The following is a 15,427-nucleotide window of genomic DNA, read 5'->3' on the forward strand; positions in this document are numbered from 1 at the left end:
GGGCTCCCTGCTCAGCCTGCTTCTCCTTCTCCCTCTCCCTGCTGCTTTGCCTACTTGTGTTCTCTATCTCTCTGTCAAATAAATAAATAAAGTCTTTTAAAAAAAGTATTCTCTTTAGTATAAAAGAAATGCAAGTTTAAAAAGCAAGAGAAGAGTAAATAAATGGAAAAGATCAAGAGTTAATTTTTTCCTATTACAGGGTAACAAACTATGTAGTAGGTAGGGAAGCTAATGGGCCAGCTACAAGATGAGGAACTAATGTTAGCACATCATTTTTCAACCCACAATGAGTTAATGGTCTAAGCACTGAGTGTCAGTGATTACTGACATTGCAGAAAGGAACCCAGCCACATGTTATGTGCTTCCTGATGGAAGAACAGCCCCCACTACCACCTTGTAAGAGTTTTGTTGAAACAATCAGACTTTAATTAAAGCCTTTCTAGATCCAACTACCAATTTATAGGAAGTACAGAAGACCAAGAAAAATGTGAGGAAAAACCTTAAGGATACAATTAGCAAAATTCAGTCTGCAAGAAGCTGTATAAGAATGAGGCCTAGATTTTATAAACTTTTTGGAGTAGTCAAAAGGAAATTAAGGAAAATAATTTTTGGTACCTTCTTCATATCCCCAAGAAACCCATTCATGTACTGTACTCATCCTTCTTGACTATGTATAAAGAGCAGAATTATATTTTAGGGATAAATGAATAACATCCTGCTAAATCTTTTAAGGAAGCGAACAGTTTCATGTAGATTTATGAAAATGATGTAGAGAAGAGATTTTAAGTTGAATCATTGGTTTATTTAATATTTTAGACTTACCCTTTTAATCTGTTCTTAAAAGTTATTTTTGACCTAGAGCATTCTTGGTACTTGTGAAAAATAAAGTCGTATTAATGTTTTGAACTCTGAAGTTCTTAGTATGTTCTAAGCTAGGTAAATATTACTTTATATTATTATATATTGATATTAACAAATATTTAGTGAGTTCATTTGCAATAAAACATTGTGCTTGGTAGTAGGCAATAATAAAGGAAGTTAAGATGTGGTCTTTCCTTAAGAATTTATAATTCTATAGCAGCCAATGTCAACAAATAATACAAGGTAAAGAACTAGTAAGCTAAAAGGTGGTGTGGGGGTCAGGAGTAGGATGACAGAAATTATTTGGAAATGATGAACCTTAGGGTACAGTATTGGGCTTTGATGTTTGCTATGTCATACCTCCAAGTACTAGCCCAGCAGTACTTCCCCCGCCCCACAGTATTTTTTTTTTAAACCAGAATTTAAAAAAAAATTTTTTTTTAAGATTTTATTTATTTATTAGAGAGAGAGAGACAGCCAGCGAGAGAGGGAACACAAGCAGGGGGAGTGGGAGAGGAAGAAGCAGGCTCCCAGCAGAGCAGGGAGCCCGATGCGGGGCTCGATCCCAGGACCCTGGGATCACCCCCTGAGCTGAAGGCAGACGCTTAACAATTGAGCCACCCAGGTGCCCCAGCCCCCACAGTACTTTTGATAATAGATACTCTTTCCATTTTGAGAAGCAAAAAAGAAGAAAGGAAGAGCCATTCAATATCTTTTTGAAAAAGAACTTTATTGTCTTAATTTTACTGCTACTAAATTTGCTTATTTTTTTGGACTGGATTTGGGTTTTTTGTTTTTTGTTTTAAGATTTATTATTTTGGGGGGGGCGGTGCGGAGGGAGAGCAAGTCTTAAGCAGACTCCCACTGAGAGTGGAGCCCAGAGCCTGACATAGGGCTCAATCTCACAACCCCGATATCACAACCAGAACAGAAACCAAGAGTTGGAGCTTAACTTACTGCACCACCCTTGGCTTTGGGTTTTATTGATAAATAGTTGCCAATGAAGAGCTGTGTGTATTGTCTTACTTTTGTACAGCTATATTAAAAGAGCATAATTTCGTATTATCAAGTATCAAGTACTCAAGAAGTTTTAATGTTTACTTGTTTTTTGTCATTTTTTTAAAAAAATAGTCTTAATTTTTATTTTCTTCTGAGCTGTCTTTTATACCCTTCATTAAATTTTTACATCATCTTCAGTTTAAACTAAAATATAATGAGATAAAAAAGACATAGACTAGAAAACACCACTTTTTTGTGCAAGCCAGAAGACTTGCAAACTTACGAAGTGCTGCTTATGCTTGTGGAATCATTTATTGTGTGTCACTTGGTCAGTCTCATTTCCATAGTGATCAAAATATTCCAAGTCATTTTATATCATTGAATGCTGAATGGGAAGTCTAATTGAGTTAGATTAATAAGAGAAAATCCGGTAGCATATTTGCTGCTCTGAAAATGTCATATAAATCTCGAATTTCTTTACATCTTATTTTTATTACAGATTCTGAAGAATATTTCTGTGTGAAAAGAATTTTCTCAGGGGGAGATCAAAGCTTTTCACATTATTCTAATCGCCAGGTAACAGTAGTCATACAAATAATTACTGAGCTCAAATAATTTTGAAGAATTTTTAAAGCCCATATTAATGTTCTTTGTACGTTACAGAGGAATTGCCTTAAGTTTTTTTCGCCCCAAGTCTGGAATTTTTCTGATCCAGTTGATAAGTATTGTTTCGGGTATTTAGTAGAGATTTACTCTGTTAAAAAAAACCCAAATACATAGTGGAAACATGTCTTGGTTTAAATTATATATATATCTTCTCTCTGGCTAATCTACTTATTTTTAATTTAGAACTGTGGGCCACCAGATGACTTTAGATGTCCTGATCCTTCAAAACAGATCTGGACTGTGAATGAAGCTCTAATTCAAAAATGGCTGAGCTACCCCTCTGGAAGGTTGCCTGTGGAGATAGCCAAGTAAGAAAAACATTTTACCTACACAATACAAACACAACCGCTTACCTCCATGATAGTGTATCTTGTACTTAGAAGTTTTTATTTAAATAAATATTTTATTAATGTCATTCACAAAAAAGAAATCACTCAGCAAGTGGTTTACATATGTAAGTTTAAATGTCTAGAATTTCTATAACGATATTTTAAGAGATTTTATTTGAATTTATATGTTATAATTCTTTCACATATATAATAAATGATAACTTAAAATATTAAACACAATCACTTTAGGATTGGGTTTGAAATAATGTTACTTCTAGCTTCCTAGTATTCACTGTCTTTTAACTTTTATACTCCCTAAAAGATTTTAGTATTAAATCTGTCTTGAATATTTTTCTTATAGATGAACTTGTTTAGTTCTTCGAGTTTTCTGTTGTCACAGGTGGCATTGGCTTTGGGGATGAGGGACTATATCTGATAAGCTATTTTTTTAATTATAGATTGCTTTCCCAAATTAAAATTTTTCTTAAAAGCCCAAAGAGTGGACTTCAAAAAGAATAACATCCTACATTAGATTTACCATCATGTATAATTAAGAAAATTAAATATGTGTTTATGTAAAAAAAATTTTTTTTAACAACATCAGATTTGTGTCTGTGATCATACCACCCTGAATGCACCTGATCTCATTTGATTTTGAAAGCTAAGCAGGATTGGGCCTGGTTAGTACTTGGATGGGAGACCGCTTGAGAATACTGGGTGCTGTAGGCTTTAAAAAAAAAAAAAAGAAAGAAAGAAAGAACATCAGATTAGTTTGATGAATTTGAGGAAAGTCTAGGGTAAGCAGTATTACTTTAATCTTTTAGTAATTTAGTAATGTATAAAATTCTGGTTTATACTAGTTGAGTATTGGTTAGAGGAGTGTTCTGTGGCATTAAATATTATATTAAATATTTTGATTTAAAAAAGTGAACAATAGATTTCTCATTTTGTGATTTGGGGATTTTTAACTTTCCTTTTAGTGAAATAGATGGAACGTTTTCTTCCTCTGGTTGTCTCAATGGAAGTTTTCTAGCTGTTAGGTAAGTGGTAATTCTTTGGTATGTGGGATTTTTCAAATTTATTATATTAAGTAACATATTAAATAAGTGAAATAACTTTAAGGTTTTATTATTTCCTTCTCTCTCTCTCTCTCTCTCTTTTCCTTTTTTGTTTTTTCTTTTATAGCAATGATGATCACTATAGAACAGGCACCAAATTTTCAGGGGTTGATATGAATGCTGCTAGGCTTTTATTCCACAAACTTATACAACCTGATCATCCTCAGATATCTCAACAGGTTTGTTCTTAAAGTATTTTATATTTGTGTTATGTAACCTGTTGAACTTTATATTCCATGTTATTTTGTATATTTATAGCCTAATTTATAGTTTCACATGCTTCATTGTGATGTGCTTTCTATGATTTTATTATATAAGCTAATATAAGAATTAAAATAAGGTTTTATTTTAAAGCATTTACAGTTTAGCTATCAAATATCTGTAAATCTCTCCAGATGTTTGAGTAGACCTTTAATACTTAAAATTACCGTGTTGGTTAAGTCTTTATGTAGGTATAGCTATAGAGAGTTTAAATTGAGACTTACAGGATTTTTAAAATGCTCTTAGCAATGCTTAGGCATTAATTTTCACTGTGCTTCAAAGTACATTCAGTGATTCGTTGTAAGATACATTTTTTTCACCATTTCACGTTTGCTGTGTTTATGATTTTTCTCCTTCTTCTTTTTGGAAAGTAATTCATTTTAAATAAAGTAGGTTTTACTTTTTGTCAAAATATAGGTGGCAGCTAGTTTGGAAAAGAATCTTATTCCCAAACTGACTAGTTCCTTACCTGATGTTGAAGCATTGAGGTTTTATCTTACTCTACCAGAATGCCCCCTGATGAGTGATTCCAACAATTTCACAACAATAGCAATTCCCTTTGGTACAGCTCTTGTGAACCTAGAAAAGGCACCACTGAAAGTACTTGGTAAGAATTTTAGTATTTTTTTCTTTCTCTTCAAATGAAAATGCTAATAAGTTTTTAATTTTTTTTGCTCTCTGAAATTTTGCTACGCTGCTTATTTGAAACTGTCTTACAGAAAAATAAACCTGTTTTTCCTTTTATTGCTTTTTTCTAGTCATGCTAGTTATTAGAGGCAAAGTATGTTAAATATTAAAATTTTAATCAAGCACAACAGCAGAGACAGTATCAGGAAAGATAATTATTTTCTCTATTCCTCTCCCTCATCCCCTTGTCTTGCTATTAAAGAAGTAAAGGTGGAGGAACAACTAAAACTGAACAAACATGGGTTTTAAATCCTCTTTGAACTCTGTTAACTCTTTGCCTTATATATCTCTCATTTGCTGATTTCCCCATGTTTGATTTTATTTCTCTGCATGTAGTTATTCTACCACTAATCTGATCTTATTGTTCTGTCTCTATCTACTGTAATTTTTTGGCCTAAATTTTTCTCACGTTAATTTTTCAATTTGTATGGATTTTATCTCTGTCTCCTGGCCATTATAGTTTGCTTGCTACATTTAACCCAGTACGTTCCTTCCTGATAGAATTTATCGGTTTGTGAAGTTAAGAGATATGGAAGTCATAAAATCAGTACAAAAAGTTTTAGGCTGAGAGTGAGCAGAGAAAGTAGTAAGCAAAGAGTAGAATCCTCAATTCTGAGATAATTAGTGAATAAGAGTGAAGCAGGGACTCACAAGAGTTTGCTTCCATGTTAAAGTTTTTGTATTTCTGTCTACTTCATAAGATTATGGTATTTGTTTATATTATGGTATTTACTTAATAACTATAAACAGTGATTGTGGGGAAGAACAGACATGTCAATACTTTACATTTTTCTCAGTATCCAATTTTCAGTATTACCTTGCATTTTAAAGGTGGTACTTCACAATATTTCAACTTTGTTAAGTTGAAAGATAAAACTTGGAAAGATCCCTAAATATTGGGATTTTAGAGTGTTTAAAAATTAAAATTCTAATTTTCAAAGCATTTTTTTTAAAAAGCTGTGGTGTGGTTTTTTTTGAAGTTTATTTTTAGTAATCTGTACACCTAACTTGTGTCTCAAACTCCTGACCCTGAGATCAAGAGTTGTATGCTCTTCCTGTTGAGCTAGCCAGGTACCCACCCCCAAAGCACTTTTAGTAACTGATTTTAATATTAGGTATAGTAATGAGTTTTTAATATCATTTAGGAAGCCAAGAAATAAATTCAGTAGACCTTTCTTACTTTATTTTTGCTTCTGAGAGCTTTTAGAACAGTATTCTTTCAGAGGAGGGTGGTGTCAGTAACCCTAGAAATGCTATAGAGAATACTGTGTTATATGGATCTTCCTGGGATTTTGAAAGGGTTAAGTCTGCTGCTTTTAGAAGAAAAGTCTTGTATGATTTTGAAAATTGTGATTTAAAAAAAAATTCATTTTATTTGTATGTTCACCCTTTGATAACAGAAAACTGGTGGTCAGTACTTGAACCTCCACTGTTCCTCAAGATTGTAGAACTTTTTAAGGAAGTTGTGGTACATCTTTTGAAACTCTACAAGATTGGCATTCCCCCTTCTGAAAGAAGAATTTTCAACAATTTTCTTCATACTGCGTTAAAGGTTTTAGAAATATTGCATAGGGTATGTCCAATAGTTCTTTTATTTTCCTCTTTCCTCATTGCTGCCTAACAGATTGATGTTTATTTTAACATTAATATTACAGTGTTTATTTTAACATTAATATTACAGATTTAGGTTAGCATAAGAGATATAGATCACAGATATTTAGAAAAGTTACCTAAATTTTTCTTAAAAAAATAATACATACTTTGGAACTTTGGTCTTACTTGACTTTGTTAGGCATTTGTAGATAACTTGTCTGTAGTTGGGCAGAACAATAGCATACTAATGAATTAGAATTCTCCTTATATTTCCTTGTGAAGAACATAATTTGTTAGTTTAAATATGGTTTTTGTCATTATAATGGTTATTATATGAGTGAGATTGCATCCTAGTTGTGATTATGAATATTTAAACTCAAGTTCTTTAGTTATTGGGTATTAATGCTTTCAGTCAAAGTAGAACATTCCATTTGAAACAAACGACTAACTTGAAATTGGAACCAGATATAATTCATTAATTTGCTTATTGTTCTTTCCTGCCCTTCTTCCCAGTGTAAGAAATAGTACCCTTTACACTTGTAGCAGTTCACAGTTATATGAAGAAGTAAAGTCTCAGCTGTTTCATTAAAGATGGATTTGAGACATCCCTGACAGCTGGTAGGTATATCTCTGTTATGCCATTTGGTATTCTTGAGAAGCTATTTTGGGAGACATGACCTAAGGGAGAAGCATATGTTTCTTATCTCTAGAATGACTAAAAAACCCATTCGAACCTTTAATCTTTAGTTTCCTCTCCTTAATAGCTTCTTTAGCATTTTCAGACCCTTCTTGCCTAGTACTAAGGTAAATGTTAAGGGATGAGAGAGATAGTCCTTCTTACTCCTTTAGTGAAATTCCTGGATATTTCCTTAGCTAAACTTCTTGAATTTACGTTTTTCTTTGGTATTATGTTCAAGATTTCTAGTTAAATAGACATTTCTCTTACTATAATTGAAGAGATGATTGCCGTTTCTTTCCGTGGGGAAACAAGTCATTCTTTCTTTTGCCTTTCCCAGAACAAGCCTTTCTTGCAGCGTTTTAGGGTTAATTGGATTCTGCAGTAAACTGCTGTTAACTTCCTCCGTCTTCATAGGATGAGTCTCTACTTTTCTGAATGCCTTTTGTATAGGATTCAAGAGATGAATTAGATTTTTTTTCTTTCCTCTGGACTCTGTTTTCCTGTTACTTCAGTGAACCATCCTTTGTCAGCTAGACCCTATTGCCACATTCACTCTCTCACTTCTTTATCTGCTTACCTTTATTACTCCCTTAAAAAATAATTGTTTTCCTTAGCTGTGTCTTTTTCCACAAGTTAAAGGGAAGGTGGGAGAAGAAGGGGAAATTGAACTTTTTTTCCATAATTAAAGACTGAACTTGAGTAAGTAACTTAAGTTCTTTGCCTTGCTCAGAAGCCTCAACTTCTACTGAGGTAGAACCCTATGGGGCTTCCTCTCCAGAGACCTTTTTGATGGAGCCATGCTAGATACTAGGATCCTATGTTCTTGCTGGCTAAAAGGGAAGAGGAAATAATTTTAACAGTGGCCAAGATTAGAACCTCCCTTGTACATTTAATTCATGTGAGCACTTCACATATATTCTTCATTTAACTTTTTAAACTCTGTATGGTTTGTATTTTGCCCCTTAATCTAAATGTCAAAGGTCATAAACCAGTAAATAACAGAGTTGAAATACAAATACAATTCTAAAGTCCCTGCCGTTTCTGAAGTACTTCTCTATTGGCGGGTATGGTAATAGAACATGTTTAGAAAGGGGTTTGCTTTTATTTTATGCCCCTAGATCTAGAGGTTCATACTTAACATAATTGCAGACAGCATTTTATTGTTAAAAGACCATTTTTGCTGCTTCCTATCAGTGTGATTTTGAACAAGTCTTTCTCTTTATCATGTATGTAAATGGAGAATTATCTATAAAATAAGGATTAAAATACTGGCCTTGATAGTTTCTCAGGATTAATGTATTATTCAAATTATATCATATGTAATTAGTCTACATTTGTAAGGCACTGATTTTGTTACCACCACTACCACCATTTGGATGGGAAACAGCTACTTTCAATTTGATTTATTGGGTTATGAGGAAGCTGGGTTGTTGTTTAAAGTAGATACACACTCAAAAGCAGAATGATAATGGTATTAATGTCTGAAGCATCCCTTACTGAGCGTCCTTAGGGCATTTATCTTTCTCCTACTCCTTACTTTGAAGAAAACTTTCCTTGGTTCTGATCTGCCATAAATAGATATTTGTGGATAGGAACCATCAGGGATGATTCATTTTCATTTTTGTGAAACCCAGGTTGCTTATCAGAAACTTGTTTTTTCAAAGACACCTTTTGTCTGACAACTGTGTATATATTCCTTCTCTCTGCTCCATGGTTGAAAATTAGAAGTTTCCTCAAATAGTTGCCTTCTTGACCTACTGGTCAAGGATTAGGAACTAGATTAGGAACTAGAGAATTGGACCATGTGTTTACTAATCAATTCAGGATATGTGGATGACTGGTTCCTCCCTTATGTCATGTCCTTTCAAAAGCTTTGAAGTTAAAAATCGTTCCTGGTGTTCCAAATGGTATTATAAGAAAGATAGCTTTGGTACTTGCTGTCAGGAATGGATATATTGCCAGATAAATGAGTTTATTGGCAAGTCGTTCAGTTATTTAGTAGCTTTTGAGTTTTGACACAGTACATTGTAGAGATACTGATATGCCTGAGGAAGACTGACTTGGTCTCTCTAGCCTAATTGCTACATATCATGTTAATCTTCTAAATCAGTGATTTTCAATTTTTTTTTGGTAAGGAACCCTTAAATAAACCAAACAGATAAGGCACACATACATACTTACCATATACCACCTCTGAACTGAAGTTTATAAACCAGAATACTAAACAGTAATGAAAATGTGAAGTGAAAATGTTATGATCAAACATCTGTAGGTTTTATTTTTTATATTTTAGGCAATAATAATGAATGTATAGATTGTTTTGAACTTGTGATTTCTTCTTTTTTATTCATTTCACCAATATTTACTGAGTGCCTACTATGTTCTTATTATTGTATTAGACATTAGGGATGCAGTGATAAAGAAATGATTTCTGCCCTTTTTGAGATTATAAATGTAGAGGAATTATATACATACAAATAAATAAACATTTGTTATAAAGCATGGTAAGTGCTAGATTAAAGAAAATTGAGGGTGCTGTGAGAACACGTAAGAGGGCTCATAACTCTGAAGAATAAAGGAAGGCTTCCTGAAGAAAATAATGTCAATGTTATCTACCATACAAATGTATTTATATATATATTTTTAAAACTGTTGATTTTATATGTAAATATATGTATGTATGCAGGTCTTTTAGATCAGTTGTCTTGTTCAGTGTCTAATTTCCCTGTTTTTAAAAGCACTGTTAACTGATTTTCTCTTTAGTTGTTAAATCATCATGACTGAATTAAGTATCAGCCATAATTTCCCCCCTAGTGTAAATTTGATATTTGTCTGTTTTTGAACCAGAATTGGTTTCTGAATTACTTTTTATTCTAACATAGCACTTCTTTTCAGAAACATCTATCTGCAGGATATACAGACTGCAAACATTGGTTGCTATTGGTGAAGGAAAACTACAGTTTACCTTTTAAAATCTAAAACATTTAAGATAAAAATATATATTGGTCAGTGAGATGTGAATCATTTTGTACGGACTCGCTAAATTTTAGAGTCCAGTGTGATTAAAAGTTGGTGTGTATATTTATAAACATAAATATTGGAGAGGGAAAAGCCTAAGAGTTTTTTGTGTAATTATTGTGTATGTTTTATTTTTTAGTAGAAAGAGCTTGGCTAAAGATGCTAGGGCAAGGGCCTGCAAACTTTACCTGTAAAGGATCAGGTAGTCATATTTTACACTTTGCAAGCCATATGGTTTCTCTTGAAATTACTCAACTCAAAAAAAAAAAAAAAAAAAAAAGTTCTCAACTCTGCTGCAGACAGTATGTAAATGGATGGGCATGGCTACTTTCCAGTAAAACTTTATTATCAAAAACAGTCTGTGGGCAGGATTTGGCTCACAGGCTATAGTTTGTTGACACCTGCTCTAGGATGAGAGTTTTGATCTCCATGTATAAACTAAGTTTTTGTTTGAAAGCCAGGAAAGCAGTTTTTCTCTGGTCAGTTTCTCCCAAATGTGTATCCTGACCGCAGATAGAAATTTAATCAAACAGTGGAAAAAAAAGAGCTCAGAGTGCTTTTGTCCCCAGATAGAGGAATAAAAGTATCAACTTTGAAAATGACAGTAGTGTTATTTTTTTTTAAGATTTATTTATTTATCTGAGGGAGTCCACATGCTTGTGCTTGTACATGGCGGGAGAAGGGGGCAAAGGGAAGGAGAGGGGGAGAGGGAGAAAATCTCAGGCAGACTCCTCACTGAATGTAGAGCCCAATGTGGGGCTTGATCCCATGACCCTGAAATCATGATCTAAGCTGAAATCGAGAGTCGGGTGTGAACACAGCATTATTAACATGTGCTTCTTAAACTAGGTTATTTGTTCCCTTAAGAGTAGGCCACAAGATCAAGCATTGGTTGTACTTGATGAGTTTTATTTATTTAAAAAATGTTTTTCAAGTTTATTTATTGGGGCACCTGAGTGGCTCATTCAGTTAAGCAGCTGCCTTCGGCTATGGTCTTGATCCCAGGGTCCTGGGATTGAGCCCCGCATTGGGCTTCTTGCTCAGCAGGGAGCCTGCTTCTCCCTCTGCCTGCTGCTCCCCCTGCTTATGCTTGCTCTCCCCACCCCCTGGGTCAAATAAATAAATAAGATCTTTTTTAAAAATAATAAAGTAAAGTTTATTTATTTATTTTTAAGTAATCTCTGCACCCAAATATGGGGCTCAGACTCATGACCTCAAGATCAAGAGTCACATGCTTTTCTGACCGAGCCAGCCAGGTGCCCCTTGATGACAATTTTAAACGTTAATAGAAAGAAAAAAATAATATGTTTTATATATATATTCTAAATAAATGTTGCGCACATTTATCTGTGCAAACAGTCGTATATTCATATGTATTCATATATATGAACATATATTAAGGAATAAAATTGTCATATAGTGAGTTAAGAATGCATGGTTGGTTTGTTTTTTTTGAAGATTTTATTTGTGAGAAAGAGTGCGTGTGTGTGCCCAGTAGGGGCAGAGGGAGAGAATCTCAAACAGATTCCCCGCTAACCACGGAGCCCCACACGGGCTCCATCTCACCACCCTGAGATCATGACCTGAGCCAAAATAAGAGTCAGCACTTAACCGACTGAGCCACCTAGGTTTCCCAGAAATGCATATGTGTTAAAAAAAAGAAAAAGAAAAAAGTGTGTGTGTATTACAGAGGCCTGTGTTAGATTTCTGGCTCTTAGCTGTGTGACCTTGGTTAAGATTCTTGAACTCTAAGCCTTAGTATATTCATCTATATGATAATAATAGTATCTATTTCATAGGGTTGTTTTAAAGATTAAATGAGGTAATGTACATGATGTCTACTTAGTTAAGCGATCCATAATGATAGCTGTTATTTTATTTGTGGAATGTAACATCTGAGTGGATTTTAAGGTAAAATTTGCATTTCAGTGAAAATGTACTATTAGAAGGACAAACTATATATATATATCTGTTACTTGTTTTATTTGTCCGTTCGTTCATCTCATGGATATAGAGCACCTGTTTGGACACAGGCACTGTCTCATAGATTTATACCTCTACTAAATGATTTCTTTTGTTCCTTTTTGAATGCTGCTTAGTTGGTTTAGTTATTTTTTTTAATTATAAACAACTACTTTTGTTGTATTTTATTTAGCTAGTTTTAGCTAGTTTTATTTAATTTGTATGTTAGATCAAATTTCTTTGCTTCTTTTGATGTCTTATTTTCTTCTCCTAAATGTGGCATCTTTCTTAGTGGTCTGTATTTGGCCCTTTTTGTTTTACTTTCTACCTCTGTCTCACCACCTCCTGCCACAGCTTTGTCTCCTTTAAGGAAAATGTTCTCAGTTATGTGTTTCAGGCAACCTTTCTCTTACTATCATTTTAAAATTAAAAATGAGTTTTAACACCAAATTTCTTATTCTTCCCAGCTGTCCTCTCCTACCAAAACTGTCATCTTTTCCTGACTTAAATGTGTTTGTGTTGCCAGCATTTGTTTTTCATTTCCTCGTGCTTGAATTTTGAAGTTGGCTTTGACTCTTTTCTATGTCAATTAGCTATATCACAGCCTCTGCATTCTTTCTTATTATCTAGAAATCTTGAATCTTTAATATATTGATTTACTTCCCTACCACTAGCCTCTGTACTTATTTTTGACTATATTTCACATCAACAAAAATTTTTAATAAAATATCACTCTGATTCTATCCTTTATTTTCTCTAAAACCTAATTTCCCTATGAAATTTTTCTCTTTTAGCTCATGCCATTCTCTTTGCCTAGAATTTTCTTCCTCAAACTTTCTTTTGAAATCCTTTTCATTCACTTTACTCTTCAATTTTTTTTTTTAAAGATTTTATTTATTTATTTGACAGAGATAGAGACAGCCAGTGAGAGAGGGAACACAAGCAGGGGGAGTGGGAGAGGAAGAAGCAGGCTCATAGCGGAGGAGTCTGATGTGGGGCTTGATCCCATAACACCGGGATCACGCCCTGAGCCAAAGGCAGACGCTTAACCGTTGTGCCACCCAGGCGCCCCTACTCTTCAATTTTTATTTTGAATATCTTTATATATGAAGAAACATTGAAAGACAAAGAAGTAGATATGTACATGCCCTCCATTCTAGATTCAGTAATTGTTAACATGCTGTCACATTTGCTTTTACATAGGTGTGTGTATATACTTTTTTCTTGTTGTTTGAAAGTAAATTCTGATACCACCTCAGCATTCCTCTTCTTGGGCATTTTCCTATATAACAGCAATACTATTATTTTTCTTAAGGAAATTAACTGTAATTCTGTAATATCATTTATCTGACTATCCAGGTATATTCAGATTTCTTCTGTTGTACCAAAAAAATTTTTGTATTGCTGCTATTAAAAAAACTAGAGTCCAAATTTCTTTTTTTTTTTTTTGCATTTATTGAGTCTTATTAGTCTTTTACTGTTTGTGAATAAAGTTTATATCATTATATATTTGGGTTTCTATTTTCTATTAGCAATGTTTTGCAGTTCTGAGGTCTTAAAGAGCCTTTGTTGAATTTATTCCTAGATATTTTGTTGTTGCTATTGTAAATGAAATTTAATGTTTTTTATTTTCCAATTGTTTATTGCTAGTATGGAGAAATTCAGTTGTGTTTTGTGTATTGGCCTTGTACCCTGTGACCTTGGTAAGTTAATTTATTGGTTTCAGTAATTCTCTTATAGATTCATTTGGATTTTTTATGTACACAGACATGTTCTTTTCTTCCCTTATTGACTAATACTTATAGTACAGTGTTGACTATTAATGGTTGCAGTGGACATCCTTGCCTAGTTCCTAATCTCAGAAAGAAGGCATTCAGTATTTTACCAGTAAGTATGATGGTAGCTTTAAAGTGTTTGTGTTTTTTTAGGTGAGCTTTACCTGTTTGAAGAAGTCCCCTTCTATCCTGTTTTGCTTAGAGTGTTTATTATGAAGAGTTGCTGAATTTTGTTAGATTCTTTTCATTGCATCTGTTGAGATGAACAAGCCATTTTTTTTCTGCCTTTTTTCTGAAATGTAGTGAAATTCATTGATATTTGAATGTTATACCAGCCTTGCATTCCTGGGATGCCACTTGGGCATTATATGTTATATTTTATATATAGTATTGGGCTTAATTTGCTAATATTTTATTGAAGGTTTTATGTCTGTATTCATGAAGGATGTTGATCTGATAATTTTTGTTTCTCATATTGTCATCAACTTTTAGTATCAAGGTTACTCTGACTTCATAAAATGAATTAAGGAGTAATCCTTTTCTCTCTTTTCTAAGATTGGTATTATTTCTTCCTTAAATGTTAGATAGAATTCACCAGTGAAACTATCTTAGCCTGGAATTTTCTTTTGGGAAATTTTAAAATGTCATATTAAATTTTTAAAATAAATTGAGTATAATTCATGTTTTCTAGTTCTTGTTGAGTCAGTTTTGGTAAGTCCCTGTGGTGATGTTTATGTATATCTGTATGGTGATGCCCCCATTTTCATTCCTGATAGTGGTTATTTGTGTCTTCTCCCTCTTTCTCAGTCTTAACCAACTTTATTGGTATTTTCATTAAAACATGTTTGCTTTCATTGATTTTTCTCATGTTTTTGTTTTCTCTTTCACCAATTTTTGTTCTTTATATCCTTTTCTGTGCTTGATTTGTCCTTAATTTGATCATCATTTTTTATATCCTTGAAACAGAGGCTTAGATCATTGGGTTTAGACCTTTCTTTTCTAATATGATCGTTTAATGCTAAGTTTTATTCTATGCCCTATTTGGCCAGCATTCCACACATTTTGATATGTTGTGTTTTTATTAAGTTCAAAATATTTTTCTAAAGCCTCTGTCTTCTTGCTCCAACATCTGAATTACCCTTGAGTCTGGCTCTGTTGATTGCTGTGCTTCTAGACCTTTTTTGTGAGGTTTTGTTTGTTTTGTTTTGCTTGTTTGCTTTTTCATATGTCTCATAATTTTTGATTGTCTATAAAATAGTAAAGGCTGAAGGAAAGAGATTTAAAGCCTATAAATGGCTATACCTCTTCTGTGTGGCTGTTAATGTGGGGACTTAAGTCAGTCTAGTCAGGAGTTAAACTGGGATTGAGTTTTTATTTTGCTATAGTTATCTTCATTTTACCAGGTGCCTCCGATTCCTCTAATGCTGCCTGATGCTTACGACAGGGGGTGAAATGTCAGAGTTTTCTCCCTCAGTGTTT

At 33.4% G+C, this 15,427-nt stretch overlaps 1 protein-coding gene and 1 pseudogene across 6 annotated transcripts in view; both read left to right on the top strand.

The window, feature by feature from the left end:
- Nucleotides 1–15,427, top strand: part of HERC4 (HECT and RLD domain containing E3 ubiquitin protein ligase 4) — a 132,423-nt gene that overhangs the window by 77,075 nt on the left and 39,921 nt on the right. For 4 of the 6 annotated variants that reach the window (XM_026504313.4, XM_026504314.4, XM_026504315.4 and 1 more), the window contains 6 exons: nt 2,360–2,436; nt 2,710–2,834; nt 3,836–3,895; nt 4,041–4,152; nt 4,652–4,841; nt 6,322–6,494. In XM_026504313.4, the coding sequence (XP_026360098.1) occupies nt 2,360–2,436; nt 2,710–2,834; nt 3,836–3,895; nt 4,041–4,152; nt 4,652–4,841; nt 6,322–6,494 (737 nt within the window). Of the gene's footprint in view, nt 1–2,359; nt 2,437–2,709; nt 2,835–3,835; nt 3,896–4,040; nt 4,153–4,651; nt 4,842–6,321; nt 6,495–7,027; nt 12,889–15,427 lie in introns of those variants that run through there. The other 2 variants (XR_003317476.4, XM_044386114.3) reach the window with 2 other exon arrangements.
- On the top strand, nt 3,466–3,584 carry LOC113259303 (5S ribosomal RNA; annotated as a pseudogene).

The sequence above is a fragment of the Ursus arctos genome, unplaced genomic scaffold (assembly GCF_023065955.2).
Source record: "Ursus arctos isolate Adak ecotype North America unplaced genomic scaffold, UrsArc2.0 scaffold_7, whole genome shotgun sequence".
NCBI lineage: Eukaryota > Metazoa > Chordata > Mammalia > Carnivora > Ursidae > Ursus > Ursus arctos.